At 39.3% G+C, this 20,992-nt stretch overlaps 1 protein-coding gene across 1 annotated transcript in view; it reads left to right on the forward strand.

Moving 5' to 3' along the window:
* The window catches only part of NUBPL (NUBP iron-sulfur cluster assembly factor, mitochondrial), a gene marked incomplete at its 5' end in the record, with an annotated part of 69,926 nt that overhangs the window by 6,015 nt on the left and 42,919 nt on the right, over positions 1 to 20,992 (forward strand). The window contains 2 exons of the mRNA XM_010164405.2: positions 6,579 to 6,618; positions 6,708 to 6,798. Of these exons, the coding sequence (XP_010162707.2) occupies positions 6,579 to 6,618; positions 6,708 to 6,798 (131 nt within the window). The remainder of the gene's footprint in view (positions 1 to 6,578; positions 6,619 to 6,707; positions 6,799 to 20,992) is intronic.

Consider the following 20,992-nt stretch of genomic DNA (forward strand, 5'->3'; position numbering starts at 1 on the left):
CCTGCTTCTCCCTGTTGTGATTTGCTGTTGTCTGTGACACTGTTATGTGACTGACCTGGGCAGTTCCTCTCCCACAGAAGCAGGTCGGTGCTTCAGATAACAGGAGCCTTCCCAGAGGTTTTGTGTGTCAGGACCGAAGCCTTGAACCGAGTGTTGTATTAGTCTGTTTCATTCCTCGTGGGTATAATGAACTAAAAGAACCCACTCAAATTAGTCAAATAAAGCTTTTGATCCGCTATAAATAAACCTTTTTGGCTCCACAGGGATCTGAGGGCTTTTCAGAATGTAGGTTATTTTAGTCATTGTAAGGAACATGTTTGTGATGGAAGGTAACAGCAAGATACTTAAAACTAGTCTTGTGGTTTTATTCCAAACCTAACGAGTCAGCACTGCTTTAAAATGTAACAAAGATCTGACTAAATCACTCTGCTGTTTACTCGTGCAAGTAAGCAAGGGATTCTTTTGCTTTTAGGTAGGACTGATGATGCCATATCTGCAAAACAGTTCCCTTAATGAAAAAGCTTTCACAGAGCTCTCTGTCCTATGCGGTCTGTCAGGAGGGAAAAAAACGTAAAACCTACTCAGGTAATGGGACTGGTAGACTGACTAAAGATGAGAAGCAAATCTTTTGGAAAAAACTGTGTTTCTTTATACATTTGTTTCTTCAAGTTGAACTGTGAGCATTGAATAGTGCTCATTGCTAGTTTGCTTTGGTTTAAGTGTTTGTGGTATCTTTGTGGTTAGCGAACACAGTGCAGAGTGTAATGGGAAAAGCAGCCTTCCATGTGTGGAGTTCTTCAAGCTTAAAATTCAAATTGCAACACTTCAGGGGCAGTCCTGCAAATAAACTTATAACACAGTGTGAAATCAAGCTTGAAGTCTCAATTAGTCTGTCACTTGCCATAGAATATTCTGGGCTTCTGGCATAAGCAATTAAAACAACAGTAACAGTTAAAACAATGATTTAAAATTTGTGACTCTGACTAACCTCCTTTTGGTGACAGCATCCTTTTCCCTCTGACATAGGTTGGTGTCTCTGTTTTATTGCAGGATGCCCTGGGGACCTGTTGCTATTTGCCCTCCTTCCCCTCTGCTGCATTTCTTTTCCCTTTACTGCACCGTGGATGGAATTCACTTGCCTTTGCTTAGGAAATTAGTACTGCTTTAAACACACTGGAGTGTGGAGTATAGCTGCCTCTTCAGAAGGTGGCACATGGCTTTATGCCCTCTGTCAAATCTGCTAGCCCTCTACAAACCTCAGCTCCCTAAGGCATCCAGAATGGCAGGAGACATCTATATTTACATGACTAAAGCCCAACCCTTTTGTTACTCTTCCTGTTCTTTGCCCCCTTCGTTCTTTCCCCTTGCTGTTGTTGGAAATCTTTATGTTCAGCCCTATACAGTCTGAAGCCTTTGTGTACTTGGCTGGGACCTGGATCCTCACATTACAGAACATTGGTCTTGGGAGGTGACTTTCAAAATAAACAGCACGTATGTTCCTTATACATCTGCATAGCGGCAGCCATATAAGAACTGCTGTTTGCTGTGATTAACAGGAAGTGCTGTGTAAGTTGGGATCCTTACTTAGATTGTGATAGAGTATTCTGTAGTCACTGCAGCATGAAATTGTACACAATTAAAAACCAGATGATGCAAAAATTGTTGAGATTTTACAAGTGACCATGCTGAAAATCTGTTTCAGCTTGTCTGTGTGTATGGCACGTTAATTGAGTTTGTCTCAGATAATCTTGTTTAATGTACTGGAATCCACAGACTATTCTGCAGTGTCTCTTTCTGACTGGCACAGCGGCTGTGTGCTTTGTTGTGCCGTACATCATCTGTGTTTTAGACAGTGAGGCATCACTGAGATGTGAGGAGGTGGAACATTGCAATTTGTCATGAAAACCTCAGCTAATGACAAGCTGTGCAAACAGCAGCAGAACCTTTAGCTTTTGTATAAGTTGTGAGAATTATCAGCTTGCTCAAATTTTGATAAATGTATGCAGAGAGGTTATAGTATGGGGGTTTTCTTTAAATAACATACTATGAAAGATGAAGGAATACATAAACTTGTGGGCTATTCAGGAATACACTTTTAAAGCTGCTGTTTTAACACTTAAATTATGAGATGATAAAATGTTACTCAGAGCTTAGGTATTATAGACAGTATGTAGTGTAACTTTCTGCAGCTTTTTCTGTTGTACATTGTGTTTCAGTTTGCCTTTTAAAATTTTAGTTCTTTCAGATGTATTTGGGAATTTCAAGGGGTAATATGTAACTTCAGCAATGCACCTGAACTGTTTAGGTCTCTGAGATGTTTATCAGTTGTGCATTACATGCTTTCCAACACTGGAGTTGCTGTCAGTGAAGCCATGGCTCTGTTAAAGCATCAGACCTTGGGGGAACACAGCATAGATCTCCAAATCCACAGGATTCTTGAATAACCTAGAGCAAGTTTCACAGTCCAGGTCTTGATTCCCTGATCTGTAACATGAGATAATAATTCCCCACCTTGTGTTGTTAGGTAAAAATGTTCATTTTGGGTGCATGAGTGTTACAGAGATGGGGCTTGAATAACAATTAAGTATCAGGAGCCAGATGCATTCAGAGCGTAGCCTGGAGCTTGCGGTAGTGTTTGTGCTGGCGAGCACTTCTGCATCGGTAGTGTCTCTGGAAACATTTGGAAATCTGTATGCGAAGCTTAGTAGGCTGCTTTTAACTGGAAAATGATACAATTGCTCTACTTTTTGATAGATTTAGCTATTGACATCCCATCTTACAACAACTTAAAAGCATGACCTTCCTGCTCAATGACCAAAATCCAGTTAGGACAGACAGGTGACTTCCACTACTAGGATTTTTTGAAGACAAACATTAAGTAAGATAATTAGTTACCATTCTAGGAAGTCTCTGATCTTCCATTATAGTGGCAAGTTCCAAAAAAAGCCAGGTACAATAGGAAATCTTTAACAGTGAGGAAGACCTGAGCTTCTACTGTTTTCTCCTGCATTAGTGGTTACTCAGTCAGAGAGCTCAAAATAGATTTGCTAGGGTGTTGTATGATCCACTATACTCATTTTTAATAATGATAAGCTATCTTCTGTTTTTCTTAAACAGTATGATGCCTCTTAAGGAGGTGTAGTATGACATCACAATCTTATGGAATAATGATCTTTACATACCTGATGAGATAAGACTGAATGTAAGCCTTTGCTTGTTCTTGGCAAGAATCAGTCAGCAGACCTCTGAAAACTAAGCCAAGAATTGAAATGTCTACTTTTGGTTTAACCCCAGTGGGTAGCGAAGCACTGTGCAGCTGCTCACTCACTCTCCCACAGTGGGATGGGGAGAGAATCCTAAGGGTCAAAGTACAAAAATTTATGGGCTGAGATAAAGACAAATTAATAAGGAAAGCAAAAGCTGTGCATGCAAGCAAAGCAAAACAAGGAATTCATTCGCTGCTTCCCATCGCCAGGCAGGTGTTCCGCCATCTCCAGGAGAGCAGGACTCCATCATGCCTGACAGTTACTTGGGAAGACAAACATCATCGCTCTGAATGTCCCTCCTTTCCTTCTTCTTTCCCCAGCTTTATATGCTGAGCATGATGCCGTGTGGTCTGGAATATCCCTTTGGTCAGCTGGGGTCAGCTGTCCCAGCTGAGTCCCCTCCCAGCTTCTTGTGCACTCCCAGCCTAGGTGGCTTTGGCAGGGGGGTTGGACTAGATGATTTCCTGAGGTCCCTTCCAACCCATACCATTCTGTGATTCTGTGTGGTGGGGTGGTGTGAGAGGCAGAAGAGGTCTTGATGCTGTGCAAGCACTACTCAGCAGTAACTAAAATACCTCTGTGTTATCATCACTGTTTTCATCACAAATCCAAATCACAGCACCATGCAGGCTACTATGAAGAAATGTAACTCTGTCCCAGACAATAACATATCTATAGCTCTGTCTGTACTTTCTGTGCTGCACTAACCGATGGCCACCATTGAATGGCTGTGTTGGGCTTTCTAGGAAGGGAGAATGGAGTAACTCAGTTACCTTGTCAGGATATTCTGCAAGGCTTGGCTTTTCTAGGGGGTTAAATAAATAAATAAATAATAGAAAAAAAAAAACCCAAACCAAAATGCAGAAGATCCATCCTGATGACTTCAACAGCGTTCTTTTCCACGTGAGTAACGATCCGGCCCTCAGACCAGTCCTAGAACTCTTTTAATCAGCAATCTGCTGCAATGCTGTCGTGAATTTGCATGTGTCTGCCTTTTCCAGTGCCCTACTTGTGTCCTACCAGAAAAGGCATTTTATTGACATTTCATTGGTACTCAGTTGATCTTACTGATTTAATTTTGTATGTTCAGGGAAAACACAGCACTGTTTTATTTAGGGCCATCAAGCTTACTGAAAAGTTGTAAACAAGGATATTTTATTGATCTCTTAGGATAGGTGGCATAGTCTTGCTGTTGTGATTCTAAGAGATCTGTTTTGTTGTGTGTTGGATTTTTGGAGCTGTATGGCAGGCATCTGATAACAGAGAAGGAAGTGTTAATTCTCCTCTGGAAGCAATGGGAATTAGGGATATTACTGAGATCTTATTAGCTAAATCTTCTTTACTTGTTATGTTTTAGCAAATCTTCACGAGACTCGGGGTGAAGGAGGAGGAATGCCTGTTGCTTTTGATGAGAGACAAGGATGATTACCAGAACCCACCGAAGCACTTTAGATTTGAGATAGTCTTAAGAATGCTTCTTAGCAGTAGGCAAACAGTGGGGTGCTCTGCAATATTTTGTGTTATTTTGAGAATATGCAGAACGTTATAGCCAGAATATAAAGCAGGTTGTGAATTTTTTTGTGCACTGCATAAATTTGATTAAATCTTTGCTGCTCAGAGCAGTTTATGGTCCCTCTTGTTAACCAAATAAAATAGGATTCAGTTTTCATAAAATGAAACTCTGCTGTTGAGAAATAAACAGTGCACATGTTTTAACAGCAGAGAGGTCCCTTTGGCTGCTCTGTCAGTCAGTGTTTGAGTACTCACTGCACCTCCCGTTTTAACCACTGAGGTGAAGGGTGGGGAGATCTCTGAAGGTGTGTCTGTTCTGTAAGATTATAATGACACCAAAGTAAGTCCTGACTAAACCCTGGAAGGAGTTGCACAAGTAGGGAAGAGTTGTTATCCAAGCCCATCTCTTTTCCAATAGCAGTTCCATACGCCTTCCTGAACACGATATTCATGTAAGTGATTTGTTTTCTTCCTATTTTGTTTGTTTGGGGTTTTTTATTTGTAAACCAAAACACTGTGGATGGGGAAAACTGCATCCAATTTATTTTCAGCCATATTTCTACAAAATCACATAACTTGAGTGCCTTCTTGCTTGATTGCTTGAAAGCTTTCATCTGTAGAGTTTAGCTGTTTAATTTGTATGCTCTTGGGTGTTATTTTAGCTGAATTTGGAGCTCAGCTTTGAATGCACTGCATTATATTCACATTGTTTTTATTTTACTGTCTATATATATTTTACTTTGGCTGCATCAAAGGTTTCCCTCAAAATATATATTATAATACATTTTTTATTGCTTAAAGTATTCTTTCAATTTTCTGCTGGTTCCTGCTTGTCCATGCTCTTAAAATGTACCAGCTAGACCAAATAAAATTGCTTTTGTTCTTTTTTGTGTGTGGGCACCATTTTGAAATGAGGTGTGGAATTTAGATGGCAGAGACTACAAAAGGAATTTTTGGCTTTTGCAGAATTTTTTTTGAGTGCCTTTGGTTTTGTTTCCTTTCTGCTTGCCTGCCCCTTTGCCAACAGAACATTTTTTTTTCCCACCTTTTTTTTTTTTTTGCTTGACACTGGAAAGCACAGGAATATGGAGCATGACAAGGACATTACCTCTGCAATCTTCAAAAAAGCATCTTTTGTTCCTACAGAAATTTTAGAAGTCCTATAGACTTCAACCAGTCTCAAGAAATCAAAGATTTCTTACCTGGAGCTGTTGACAGCATGTAATTTAGGGGTGGCTTTATTTGGTGCCTCTCCTATGGGGTTCCAAAGCAGACTTAATACAAGGAGAAGAATTCCCCAAAACACTGGTGTGTTAGTGGGAGTGATCCTCTGATTCATGAGATTAGTGAGTAGCAGAGTTAAGAAAAAAACAACAACATTAAAATCCTGTCACGTTGTGGGGCTTAGATTTTGTTCTGGTGTAAGTGACTCTGCGTTTAGCAAGGTATTGCAGAAGTAGAAGGTTGCCTAATAGGGGGTTTATGCCTCGCAGCATAGGGATTGGCAGCACAAAGTGACATTATATTATGGGAAAATGCATTATTATTCTGGCAAAAGATGAATGGTATCAGTAAAATGTAACAACCTAAGAAAAAGATGAGGCCAGGTTCTTGGGTAGAATAGATAAAGGTATCCATATATTGAAGGGATGAGGGGGGAAAATAGACAAATGCTTTTAACAGAGAGGGAAAACAGCTCTTAAAAGGAAAACGATGTGTAAGCTTATTTCCTTAGGGAAAAAATAAAAACTCCCAAACCAACTCTTCCCCCAAAAAACCCCTTGTTTGCTTCTGTTTTAGAAAATCTAATGAGGCCTCTTAAGAACTATGGAATCGCATGGTGAGCATATGTTTTAATTTAAATCAAACTTCTTTACATACGTATTTGATGTTGTGCTGGAAAGCTTAAGTTTTGCTTTGTTGTTTCAGCATGTCTATGGGTTTCTTGATAGAAGAGACATCCCCGGTTGTGTGGAGAGGGCTCATGGTAATGTCAGCTATTGAGAAATTGTTGCGACAGGTAAGGAATTAGGTACATATTTGTGTTTCAAACTAATTGGTTATTTTAAAATGCATTTAACTGCTACATGAGTGTCCATGATGTTATTTCATATATTAGTGATGAGTGGTTTTGTATCTTGATTGTCTTAAATTCTTAAGAATTTAATCTTAACTTCAGGTGACAGGGCATTAAATCTAGCAAGGGATGTTAAGGACAATAAGAAGAGATTCTTCAAGTACCTCAGCAGCAAAAGGAAGACTAGGGAAAATGTGGGGCCGCTGCTGAATGAGGTGGGTGCCCTGGTGACAGAGGATGCAGAGAAGGCAGAGTTGCTGAACGCCTTCTTTGCTTCAGTCTTTACTGCCAGCCCTCAGAAATCCCAGGCCCTGGAGGTAAGAGAGGAAGTCTGAGGAGAGGAAGACTTTCCCTTGATCGAGGAGGATCAGGTGAGGGGCCATGTAGCCAAACTCAACACCCACAAATCTATGGGCCCCGATGCACCCTTGAGTGGTGAGGGAGCTGGCGGGTGTTAATGCAGAGCCACTCTCCATCATCTTTGAAAGGTCATGGAGGATGGGAGAGGTGCCTGAGGACTGGAGGAAAGCCAATGTCACTCCAGTCTTCAAAAAGGGTAAGAAGGAGGACCTGGGAAACTACAGGCCAGTCAGCCTCACCTCTGTCCCTGTGAAGATTCTCACCCTCTACGCTGCCCTGGTGAGGCCACATCTGGAGTACTGTGTCCAGTTCTGGGCTTCCCAGTTCAAGAGAGACAGGGAACTTCTGGAGAGAGTTCAGTGGAGGGCCACAAAGATGATTAGGGGCTGGAGCATCTTTCTTATGAGGAAAGGCTGAGAGAGCTGGGTCTGTTTAACCCAGAGAAGAGAAGACTGAGAGGGGATCTTATCAATGTTTACATAATATCTAAAGGGTGGGTGTCAAGAGGATGGGGCCAGGCTCTTTTCAGTGGTGTCCAGCAATAGGGCAAGGGGAAAAAGCTGGACCATGGAAGGTTCCAAAAATGAGGAAAAATTTCTTTGCTGTGAGGGTGCTAGAGCACTGGACCAGGCTGCCCAGAGAGGTTGTGGAGTCTCCATCTCTGGAGATGTTCAAAACCTGCCTGGATGCTTTCCTGTGCAACCTACTCTAGGTGAACCTGCTTTGGCAGGGGGTTTGGACTGGATGATCTCCTGAGGTCCCTTCCAACCCCTACGATTCTGTGATTCTGTGAAAGTTCACACTTTTTGCTTTCACCTATCCCCTTCAGATAGAGCTGTTGTTCCATGCATTTGATGAATGAATCATCCCAATTTGCATTCCTTCTCATTCTTTTTTGTTTCTTTATGCAATTGTTTAAAAAGAAAAAAAAAAAAAGCTATTTTGAAGTTGCCTAAGGTTTTGAATGTGTAGGTATCTGTGCATGTCTACAGCTGTATTCCCTTATGGGCTTGTTAATTCACCAGCACTAAGAACTCTTGGATGGCGTTTGACATTTGACAGATACATGAAAATCATTAAATACCGTCTCTGAGTAATGCAGATAGATTGTTAGTTAATAAATTTTCTGGCATATGGAAGCAGGGTGGCTTTTTTATTTCTTGACAGATTTGAGGTTTTTTCCTCGTATTGTGAACAGGTCTGTGAAGTGCTAATGAGACAAACAGCTGAAAAAATACATTAAGGTTGCGTGTTTAGATTTTGAAGTGACCCAAATTGTTCACGGCTGACATCTATTCAGGGATTTAATGTATACAGCTTGGAGATCACTAGGTTTCGATATATCTTTAGTAAATCCCCCCAAATCTTGTGCTCCCTTGATGACTGAAAATAAGGTTTGTTTTGTTTTGTTTTTTCCCAACCTTTTTCCATTTTTACTGAATTGTCCTCCAATACAGTCTTTAGAATGGTGGCAGTCATTGCCCCAGCCAGAAAAGCCATGTGTCTGCCAAAATTTTGGGAAGAACATCTTTGTCTAGATTTGGCCATTAAATATAAGAGGAATCCATGCCAGTAGCTGTGGAGGCTGTTCTGACCTTTGTGTGTTGCATTGCATTGTCCAGGCTCACAAAGACTGGGGCCTAAAGCCTTGAAGGTAGAGCTGAAGTCAGCACCTGCTGTATTGGCATACTCCATCCTGGGAGGCTGAAGACTGGCAGGCACTCCAGTGCTGTTACTTCAGTGGGTGGTGTCCCCAGGTGGGAAGCATGTGCCAGCATCCTTGTGGAGGCTGCGGATCGTGCTGTGTAACGAGCTCGTTACTCCCTGGCAACTGACGAAGCAGTTAGATGCTGGCGGATCAGGCTGTAGGAATGAGAGAGGGTCCATTAATGCACAGGGCATCAGTGATTTCCCTGACACAGGAACCTGAATTCTGAAAGAGGAAGGCTTGACAGCTAAATTCCTTTTCCCTGCAAGCATTTCCCTTCGGCATGATGAGCAGGGCAGTCTTACATATGTGCTGGAAAAAGTTGTTTGCATCTCCTCCTTCAAAGCAGGAAGCTCACAGATCACAGGGAGAACCAGCAGGTTCTACCTGATGTACAGGTGGTTTTGAGGAAATGACTAATATATTTTGCAGACTAACACGTGCTATTTCGGTTTTAAAAACCTGTAATCTCCCTTCTGACATAGTTACTAGTCAGTCTCAAGAAGGAGTTAATTGTAGAACCAATAGTGTTATAGCCTGTAGACACGTAAACAAGAGAGGACCACATCATGCAATGATGTTTTAAAAAATGCTATCATTCCATTTTATGTTAGAAGTAGTTTTGTGATCTGCTTGGGACTTTTAAATTTTTCCTTGTTTTTTCTTTTTCTGTTCTGGTTGGTCTTAGCTGTTACCTTTTGTTTGACAGGATAAAGTCGCTTGCAAGAGCAAAATACTTCTGCTTGTATTTAACTTTCTAAAACCACGTTCTTAAGAAATAGCTGCTTTACCTCTATAGGTAAGCCATCTAAATTAGCTCCCTAATCTAGATTTATAGTATAATATAAGTGTAAGGAGCTTGTGTGCATTCAGAGAAGCTAATAAAATATTAAGTTCTTAAAATAATTAAATCAGCCAGATAGAAAACACAGATGTTCCCAGGCTCTTGCGTTAAAAGCACTAGTGGTATTTTGTAATGGTGTTTATTGTTAGATGATGGAGGGGTTTTTTTGTTTGGTTTAAGAGTATCAAGGCTATGCATTCACTCTGTAAATAACTTTGAATGCTTGTTTGTTTTTTTCCATATGAAGAAAGCTGTTTTCCAGAGTTGATCATGCTTCAGGTACTCCAATAAAGCATTGAAGGGCCTGCTTTCCAAATTCATTAATGGGGACATGTTAACTCTTTAACTTGTTAACTCCTAATTGGTTTGTACCTGCAGTGAGTATTTAAATGCTTCTCATACATTTGGAACTTACTTAAATTTCTGGAATTCTGACTTTGGAAAATACACTTGTTAAATATATACATTATGTGCTTTCTAATATACTTACAGCATGTAACCTCACTCTGTAATAGGTGTATATTTGTCCTTCTCTGGTTTTACTTCTTTGGTGGATGAATGACTTCTCGGCACAGTCCAGAGTCCAACCTCACTTCTGTCTCTTCTCACTTCTACTTGAATATAACCAGTATGTACATCACTTTTCAGATAAAACACCACCTTTTAAATCCGGGCTCTCCTTTTGCCTCACATCTAGTCCGAGAAGCTACTTTTGTTCTTGTGTGTTGTGCGGTGTCAGACTGGTAGATAAAAGGCAGTAATATTGAAGACCAGCATTAGTACTTGGTGTTTCTCTGGTAATCCATCTTTCATGAGCAAGGATGGTTTTCTGGAACACCTCATATCAGTTTCCTTAAACAGAGTTTGAAGGAAATGTGCCTTATAATACAAAATGGAATATGCTATGTAACATACATTACATATATATTGATGTATGTGTGTCAAATCAGTATATAAATAAAAATATATAGCATATTGATTCTATAATGTGTTCTTTTATTGAAAGTATTGCTCAATAGAAAGAAGGAAAGGGATGATGATAAGTTATTGAACAAACAAAAACTACATAAGGTAATAATTTTTCATCTGTAGCAAAAGTGAATAACAAACAGTAATGAACACTTGATTCTCTATAAATATATTCATAACTCTTTCAGTTCAGTATATATCTAGTTTACATGTCTTGAAATTATCCAATGTGACTGGGAAGTGACTTCTTTCACATGATTACATGTACTGTAGGCCCATTTACACTGCAGGGTGATCTTTTCTCTTATCTGGGTTTCAACTCTTCCCATTTCCCTGCTATAGTTATCTTCGTGTAAAAATTCTTTCTCTTCTGTTAACAATTCCTTTGAATCTTGCTTGCCTGTAGGTGAGATGGAAGACAGTAATTTTTTTTTACCTGAGTTTTTTAAAAGATAGTTCTCTTCTCTTCTCTGAAGATACTGTTAAAGCCCAGGTAAGGAAGTTGTGATAGTTCTCCAGTGTCATCTATAGCACTAGGCTTTTTCTATTCAGTTTTCACTCAATACACGCTTCAGTAGCACTCTACTCTTTTGTGTAGTCCCATTCAGCACTTGTTCCTTTAGTCTGTTTGTGTATTGACTCAGTGCTCTGGTACTTGGTTCAGATCAAACAAACTATCTCAAAATGCATCATTTTGGTGTATTTGTTGTGAGAGTAACTTCTAATTAACCTTTAGGCTAAGTACAGTAAAGATATGAATTTTTTTGAGAGTTACCTAAAGCCTGTACTTGAACAGTGATGTGCCTGAAAAGCCCTGTTGAAATAAGTATCAAATAGACAGCTGAGAACCTTAGAAATATAAAGATTATTAAAAAAAGGCAAACAAAACGTGTTCACTGGTTTAAACTGCTTTTGCAACAAGGTTTTTAAATGTTCCTTACTACTGTCTTATACAGTCTGTATGGTAAGTTTTCTGGCACCATTCTCATTTCTGTCTGAGGACACCTTGAGAGTTCGGTGGTGAAGGAGCAATTGGAAGGGTGCAGGCACAATCTTGAACTGATTCAGGAGCAGCATGACTGGCTGCTGTATGACCTGGAGTATATTGTAGCAGTTCTGCAAAAGGCTGGAGAAGAGGAAGTGTCCCTGTGTTGTCTGCCAATTTAATAGCTGCTCTAGTCATAGCAGCAATACAAATGGAGGGGACTTCTTGTTTAGGCAGCAGTCAGTGAATATTCTAATATGAAGGACAGTAAGTGTTGGTTTCTCTGATTTTGAACTCTCTATCTTACATATCCTATGTGTCAAGTTGAAATACCAACAGAGAAGGAAAAAAAAAATCAATATGCAGCAGAAAAGTCAGCTTTTCTATTAAAAAAAAAAATTAAAAAATAGGATGACTGGTAAAATACAAGTGCATATTTCAGCATGTAATGTTCTTCTGTCTTTGTCATATAAATAGATAAAGTTGTATCCCTATTAGAAGCAAGCGCTACCTACACAACATGGATTGCAGATGTCAGCAATTCTGTTAAGTGCAAACAGTCCCCTTGGAACTAGCCCAAAAATCTGCTCTCTTTTCAAGGCAGTGATCTCTGGTTGATTAACATCCTTAACAGAATTTCTTACCCTGACATGAGATTTTAACCTACGTTTTGCAGGGTAGTCAGATCTTACATGGCAAGACTCTTGTATTTCTTCCTTATCGTGCTGCTCTAGAGTAGCAAGAACATTTTGTGCCTTGGCAGCGTCCTTGGTATAGTGTGACTATAAAGTAGAGCCTCAGCGCTGTTAAGTGCATTGTGAGCTCTAAAGGTTCCTTAGATGTACCTGATAAGGATGAACACATTTTCCCAGAAAGACGATGAAGCTTTTCCTGGAGTGGCTTAATTCTAATGAATCCCTAAAATACTTTTCTTATTATCTAATTGTAATTCCTCTGTCTCTTCCTTGCTGCTTCTTTTAGCATCGGTTTAGTGCCTCCGTTTTATACAAGGTATGTATTGAAAGAAAGTTAAAATAAAACAAAGTTTCACTTAGAGAGATATAATTGGAAAGGAAGGGATACAGGGAAGTTAGCAGAAAGCAAATTATATAAAACTTCCAGTGCAGAACAGTTGCACATGAGCAAAAGGAATTGGGGCCTTGCACTTAGACGCATGGACAGACTTTATCCCCTGTAGATTCATGTTGGAAACATAAATTCAGCAGAAGAATGATCAAAGTTATTTTATTAGCTCAACCCAAAGCTGAATAGGGCTGTAGTCTAAAGATCCCATCTTGGCCTTTAAAAAAAAACTTTAACTCTGTTTATGCAGTTATTACAGTTGTACACAATTTTGAAAGTTTGGTTAGAGGTGGAGATTTTGTGTGCTACTTTCCTTCGAAAGCTGTCCTCTACCATGAGAACTGCTTTGAAACCAGCACTTGCCAGAGGTAATGGTGGTAGTATTTGTATAATAGTGTGTATGTGTGAATATACATATATGTACTCAAACCTTTTCTGTAGTACAATTCTCTGATACTTAGTTATCATACATAAGTAGTTGTGGAGTGTCCTGAGTTATTGAGAATACGGAAGATGCAGACAGATGGGTAAATTGTCTTTGAAATACCGAGCAGATTGTGGGTTGTGAGGTCTGGGATATTTCAAGAGCCTCCTTGAAAAAGCTGCCATAAAAGCAACAGTGGAGTGAATGGAACAGTGAAAAACTATGTTCAAAGACTTGAGATTAGATTAATTTGGAAACAGTAGTAATATTTAATTCTTGGAAAGTAACGACTTGTTGTGGGGTTTTGATCGTTGCCTGAAGTGGCCCGTCTCTGTAGAGGAGATAAGAGATGTTCAATACTATTTCTGTTTGACATACATTAGTTAGTAAATCATGTGCAGTTGCTACTGTTTGAGAAGTGTGTATGTACTTATCAGTGTTCTCCTTTCTGCTGTTTAAATTGGAGAGGTTGCGTATGTGGATTTGGGGACAATTTTTCTTTAAATGTGGTTTATTTTAGGCATCCATTAATGCTGCTTGGGAAGACAAGGAAAATAGATAAGGTATGGAGAACAAAAGTATTTATACCTAATAAAATAGCTACCACCCTGCCATTGACTGTTTTACTATGCATGTTCTACGCAGCAGAATGTTCTGTATATGGTGTCTGTGGACAGCAGTCCAATCTCATTTATCACGTGTGTTTATAACATGCTGTGTTAAATTGCATAAATTCTTTAGTGTATACATTTTCACAGTTTTGCACCGTCTTGCCTCTATGTATAAGTAGATTTCTTAAAAGTGGAACAATGGAGAAACTAGAGGAAACAATTTCAGGTTAGAAGGAATGATGTGTATTTGATTTGGAAGCAATACACGACAAGAACATGGTCAGTAAGGTAGTTAGGTACTATGTGCTGAGCCATCTGCCTGACTGATTATTGTGGTTTACTAAGAGTTGTCCTCTGGCTTCTGTTTGTGTCCCCACATACTATCTTTTGCCTTGCATTTTTGGGACTGTGGGAATTTCATTCTATATTTATACAATGTTCAGCACTGTAGTGAGTTACCACTTCTTGAGAGGTGCACAGAAATACAAAGACTAGTATTTACAGCATTTAAGTAAAACTAAACTTCATCCTTTGATACTTTTTCATATTTAAGAAATAAATTTATTATACTTTTTTTTTTTCTGTTGAGCGCAATATATTTTGTGTTTCAGGTTCCCAAAGTGTGTGTGCGTCAATGATATAAAATCTATTAAGAATGCCTGAGATCACTGTAAATGTATCACTGGCACTCACCACAACTGATGTCTTCTGCAGATACATGCACAATTGGTTACCTTCTGATGGTACATCCCTGCATATATATATATTCTCCAGCAAAGAGCCATCAGGGGGATAAGGGGGATGAAGCGTGTAGTATGTGAAGAGACACTGGGAGAACTGTGATTTCCTTTATGTTGAGGAGGTTAAAGGAAGACATGAACTGCTGTCTTCAACTACCTAATGGGAATGTACAGAGAAGATGAAGGTAGATGCTTCCTGGATGTGCACAGTGACAGCACAAGAAGTAATGAATGCAAGTTGCATTGTATAATAAGAAATGTGAATTACAATAAGAAATTATTGAATATGTATAAATACAGTGAATTAAGTGAATAAGAAATTCAAATGTGAATTACGGTAAGAAATTTGTTTTGAAGAAATATTGAAGAAATGCAAGCAGGAGCAAGTTCAGGAATGGACTCTGGAGACATGGGTTTCAAAGCTAGCATGTTTTTAAGTGTTTGCTGAACAGGAATACTGATGGTACTTACTTAAATGAAAAGTCAAAATATGGACTACAGTAGACACCTAATGCCACTCCCTTATTCTTTTCCACTAATAAAGGAGTCTCTTCTTTCTTTCTACTGGCTGGAGGTTAGATGCAAAAAGGGACACGGGTATTGCTGTGCTGAACATTGCAGTGCTCTAGAGATAGGTGTCCTGTCTGCAGGAAAGGAAGGTCAAACTAAAGCCTGGGCTGGAGCTGCTGTGTACCTGGGATCACCTGTCATTCCCAGTGGTACTGAGGGGTTGCTTTGCCCTCCTGGATTTACCTTCATACTCTTTGACACTGTCTTAGGAGAACAGGTGCAAGCTTTGGATTTTAAGGGTAGCAAAAACATACTATCCCTCAGATCCATGGCTTGAGCAAATTGGCATAAAATTCCAATTTTGCTGTGTTTCATAACTTAATAAATGTCACTGGGAGCTTGTTCAAAGAGGAAATAATTATTAGTGTGAGCAAAAAAGTGTGTCTCATCAGTATAAAATAAGTGAGAGAGTGTGTTAGTGGATGGGAGGGAGCAGTGGAGTAGGATTTAGCAGAGAATGACACGTATTGGGTCAGGAGGAAGATGACAATAACAAGTTGATGGATCTGATTTTTTTGCAGCTATGTTTTGAATGAATTGAAAGGAATCCCAGAATAGTAATAGTGAGTCAATGATGAAAATTATTCTTATTGTAAATATAAAAAGCAAGTGAAGAAAAGCCACTGCAGTGATGCCAGATGATTTTTTTTTTTTTTGAGTGTGGATTTTATTTTTAACTTTTTTGGTTTAGGAAGGGCACTCTATCAAGAGATTACCATTGAAGACATTTCACTGGCATTATGGCAGTAAATTCTCAAGATAGGAAAAGTGTGAGAAGCTGCAGTGGGGAAATTGTAGCAAAGGTGGTCAGAAATATGAATAACTGTTAGTGTTTTGTTTTGTTCTGTTTTTTCAAACTTCTGTGATCTTTTTACCTCAGTACACATTTAAGAGTCTGTGAACCCTTGTCTGTTTATCAACAGAGTAGATGTACCTAAAGTGTATATGATAAATGCAGATTAATACTGTTTTCCTCTTTCTATATTTTGTGTTTTGGCAACATCTTCCGTTAGAGAATTTTTGCTAATTTCAGAATTGACTTGTGTTCTGCAATTAATGTATTTATTCAGTCTGCAAGTAACTGAGGAATTGAAGCAGATAGTCTGTAGCAGGGTATTTACAGTTTGCATTTCATAGACCTAAACAAAGCTGTGCTTATATTATAAACTACAAAGATGTTTTTATAACTTGCAGTGCATAATTCTAAAATACAGTAGTCTCACCAGGTGTCACTACAGTGAAAAAATTTGCCAGCATTTCAGCAATTACAAAAATATTTCTTCTGTTTTTCTGTTTTGAGTTATTTTAGCCAGGGGTCGGCATAGAGATTTTTAGTTCAGGCTTAAGTCTACTACTTTACAGTTTGGGGGGAAATAAAGTAAGCTGAGACATCACTGTTCTTCAGAACAGTAAGAACAGTTGCATCTTGAGGGAGTTGGGATACTTTCTATTTTTATTTTTGTGGTCCAAAGTGTGAAAATGAAAAGATGCAGACATTTCATCCCTACACACAAGATCATTGATATTTATGTATTTATTCTGTTTAGAAAGGTCAAGATTGAGATATTTTGAAAAGGGGAACAACACTCAATAAAAATAGCGGCAAATTTTGCAGTGCAAGACTGTACTTTGATATGCTACTAAGACTGTGTCTACAGCTGGCAGACAGTAAACAATAACTGAATGTTTGTGCGATTTTTTTTTTCTTAAATCTTTAATAAGCTTTCATTTAAAGCAAGAAAGGTCAATTCGCATGCCTCATTTTGTCACTGAAATTAAGGGAATGTTTCAAGGGCAAGATGAGCAGATGAACCACTCATACCTTATAAAAGAATTTACTTTAAAAAATTACTATACTGACTTTTTTGTGTTTATTTTCCTAAGACTAAAGAACAAATAAAGTAATTTATTCTCATCCAGAGCCCACTGAAATAAATTGAAATCTTGACAATAGTTTCTACACCGTGCTTTAGTTGTGATGTTGATGTTTAGAAAAGCCTGTTACAGGAATTTGTATAATCATCACTAATTTGCTCAAATGCTAATAGTCGCCTTGAAAGGTCCTGTCTGTCCAGAGAGAGCTGCCTTAACCAGTCCCAATCAGTATGTACATATTTCAGGGAAATTATTGCACCTCCTGGAGACTAGAAGCAGAACATAGATTCGGGGACCTACTGCAGCTGAAGCACAGAAGGCTCCTCCTTTCCACCCCTCTGCCCCCGAGGTTATCTCCCTAAGAGTATTACTGCTGTCACTCAAGTGCAATCTATCCCTTTCACTCCAGTGCTCCTCTCTGTTTTGGGACGGGTATGATTGAACGATATGGGCTTGATTCTTCCTTTTTGTCTCTGGCTGAAGCTACAAAACCTGTTCTGTTGCTTTTCTTGTCTTAATGAAGGAAGCAGGATCTATACGGATCCCTGTAGTTTTATTGGCTTGTGTTAGCAGCTGGTATGAAGAGGGATTATAGTCTCTGAAAGGAATTGACAATCACAGAAAGAAGTGTTAGGAAAGCCAGAAGGAAACAAAAACATTAGCCAACAACTTACTGAACTGGAAGGATTTGCAGTAAATGTATTTTAACTGTCTTTGAGGATTTTAAAAAAAAAGCCTAACAACATAGTGAGAATGTATTTACAGCAAACATTTATTGGCCTGGTTCCTCAGCTGTCATGGTTATGACTGCAGCTACTGGTGCTGTGGGAACAGGCTGTAAGAGCATTTTCTTTGCTCTGCTTCCAGTAGTTTCATCTCTCGCACAGGTTACACAGGTACACGTGTGTCTGCCCTCCTTTGCATCAAACAGAACGAATGCAAAACATGCAGCTCTCTTGCTGGGTTTGACTACACAGGAAGAAGTGGCATAGAGCTGATGGTGTCTCAAAATGGCTGTACTGGGGCTAGAACTGATTTTTTTTTTCTTTTTTTCACTTTTTTCCCCTTTTCTCATGTTTTTTCTCATGTTTTTTCTCATGTTTTTTCTCATGTTTTTTCTCATGTTTTTTCTCATGTTTTTTCTCATGTTTTTTCTCATGTTTTTTCATTTTTTCTACTTTCTCCTTTCCTCCTCCATGGCATCCAGCTTCGTTCTTGGAAAGAGGTGGTAATTTAAGTATGTTCTTAAGTGTTTGCTGAACAGGAGTACTGGTGGTAGAGGAACTAGGAAAAGAGAAGGCCCTATTTGTTTTCTTTTCTAATGAAGCTTACCTTGTTTATGTGAGACTTTAAAAAAAAATAGTAGATGCTTAATACCACTCTTCTACTTTCTCTATTCTTTTCCACTAATAAAGGAGTCTCTTCTTTCTTTCTACTGGCTGGAGGTTAGATGCAAAAAGGGACACGGGTATTGCTGTGCTGAACATTGCAGTGCTCTAGAGATAGGTGTCCTGTCTGCAGGAAAGGAAGGTCAAACTAAAGCCTGGGCTGGAGCTGCTGTGTACCTGGGATCACCTGTCATTCCCAGTGGTACTGAGGGGTTGCTTTGCCCTCCTGGATTTACCGCCTGACTCTTTAGCAGTGCCTTAGCAGAATAGGTGCAGTGTCTGAGAGTGCTGAAGTTTGGAGCTTGGTGTGGAAGAAGTGAAAATTAATAGTGTAAGTCAAAGTTGTTAGGTTCAGTGGCTGGAAATCAGCGATACTGAAGATGTTGAGCAGGAGGGCTTAGGAAAAGCCTATGGGATGCGTCTCACTTTCTGCCTGTCTCCTGGATTTCAGCACCTAATTGTAGCCTGTGTCAGTCAGCTCTGTGGAGCTGAGATTTAGGGCCAAAATCTAATATCTTCTGTTAGGTGCCAAGACCTTTGGTTTAACTTGACAGGCTTATTCTCCGTTCATAATAATGGCCTGGGAAGTTTCCATAACCGTTCAGCCAGGACATGGGAGCTGCAAGTTCAGTTATTTTCTGTTTGGTATTTAAGCCTGTATGTCCTGGTAGCCAGGAGAGTGCCCTGAAATCACACAGATCAGTACAGCCAGGGATGCAAGATTCCTGGGGCCAGGACTACATGTGTGAAGGGGGAGCTATGTAGTGCTATGCAGGAAATTCAGTTAATCTGAAGTTTCAGCTTTTCAGGTGAAGCTACTGGACTCACAGAGGGTCCTGGTTGCTTCTGTGGCTTCTGTGTTCTCGGTTGTAAAATGGCGCAGGTAAATGCCACCCGCCTGGGAAACTGAAACTCGCATCTCCAAATTCTTAGGGGGGTTCTGTCATGTGTCTGATTATGATATTAAGCAGCCACAACTACAACAGCAGAAGTACAGGCTTTTATTTGTTTGGGTTTTTTCTTCCTGTTTTGTTAATGGCCACGAGTGCTCAGCATTGTGTTGGATTCGGTGTTATCACTGGCAGGTGCATTTAGAGCATGTCTCCTAGGTTTGGCCTGTAAGACCCTTTCTCATGAACGTGTGTGTAATTAATGCATCCTAAATGGGTTTCTGGTTGAAACTTGGTGCTCAATGGAGATTTTGATACTTCCTTTCCTGAGCAGTCAAGATCTTTAGCAGAATTTTTAGGGTTGCTTCTGGATGCATTGGTGGAGCTCCCTCAAGATGCTTTTTTAGGCATGTTTGTTTTCAGTTTTAAGCATTTCTTTTTCATATTTTTGATCAAAACAAAAGTGAAACCTCCCCAAAACCAAACACTGAAACATTGCTTAGCATTACACATTAATTTTACTTAATGAACAAACTATGAATATAACAATATAAGCAGCTTTTTAAGATAAGTATTATTACTGAGTTATATATGTTAAACTGATTGCACAGAGTTGTTAAGTTTTTTTTTTAATAATCTAACTTGCATTCTGACCATTGTAAGCTGACAAACTGATCCTTCCCTCACACAATCCTACCATACCTCTTTAGCTTCCATTAAATAACTGCAGATATCCAAGAATAGCAGCAGTTTTTGTCCCAGTATTCTTTGTAGAAAATGATTATTTCTCACATACCGAATGACTGACACAAACGTAAAGTAATTGTGCTTAAGATATCGGGGAATAGTGTCTGTCTTCCCCCCTGCCCTCTTGACAAAGAAAACACTCCGCTTTTCTATATGATTTATGAAGCTGCAACAGATGTTTCTCCTTTTACAGTGTTTTTCTCCATCAACAGTGTCTTTTAAAAGGAGTATATTCTCCCAGCAGAATGGTGCCTTTGGAATACAGCTCTTTTATTGTGCAGCTAAAGTGGGTGCCCATTTGAAGTAACTTTTCTCCTAGGTGTAAACAGGCTTTTTTAATGTATAAAAATCATGAAGTGAGAATTTGAGCTAAAATCTGGGAAGCAAATGAAAATATGAAGACTGTCCCTTGCTTGGCCTGAAATTCATGGTTTCAGCACCTTCAGAAACTTATTTGAATTAGGTTTAGCATGCTAGTAACACTTCTATTGTTGCAGATTCATAGCTGAGGGCACTGGGATCTGTGGGCACAGCAATTATTTTGGCAATCTGTATGTGGTGCTCTCACAGATCATCCATTGTCTAATTCATAGTAAATGCTCTTACTACTCTAGCAATAAGATACTCGGCACATCTTAAAATTGTGGGAATGTTACATGTGCAACTGCAAAATGTGTACAATATTCAAGTTATATTTATTTGTATTTTTACATCTTGTCTGTGTCTTTAATGCACTTTTGGTCTTCCACTCTTTGTAAGGACCACCTATATGTTGTCCTTCTTGCCCCTTTCTGACCTAAAGCTAGTTCTTTTAACAGAGAACATATAGCAGCTTCACACCCTACAGACCAGTCCATGGTCAAGAATCCCAGTAAGTCAGTGATCTGCTCTGCTTGCTCTCGCATGTGCTCTCCCTTACACTTTTTTTTTCTTCTCCCCCCCC

This window comes from Antrostomus carolinensis, unplaced genomic scaffold (genome assembly GCF_000700745.2).
Source record: "Antrostomus carolinensis isolate BGI_N321 unplaced genomic scaffold, ASM70074v2 scaffold12420, whole genome shotgun sequence".
NCBI lineage: Eukaryota > Metazoa > Chordata > Aves > Caprimulgiformes > Caprimulgidae > Antrostomus > Antrostomus carolinensis.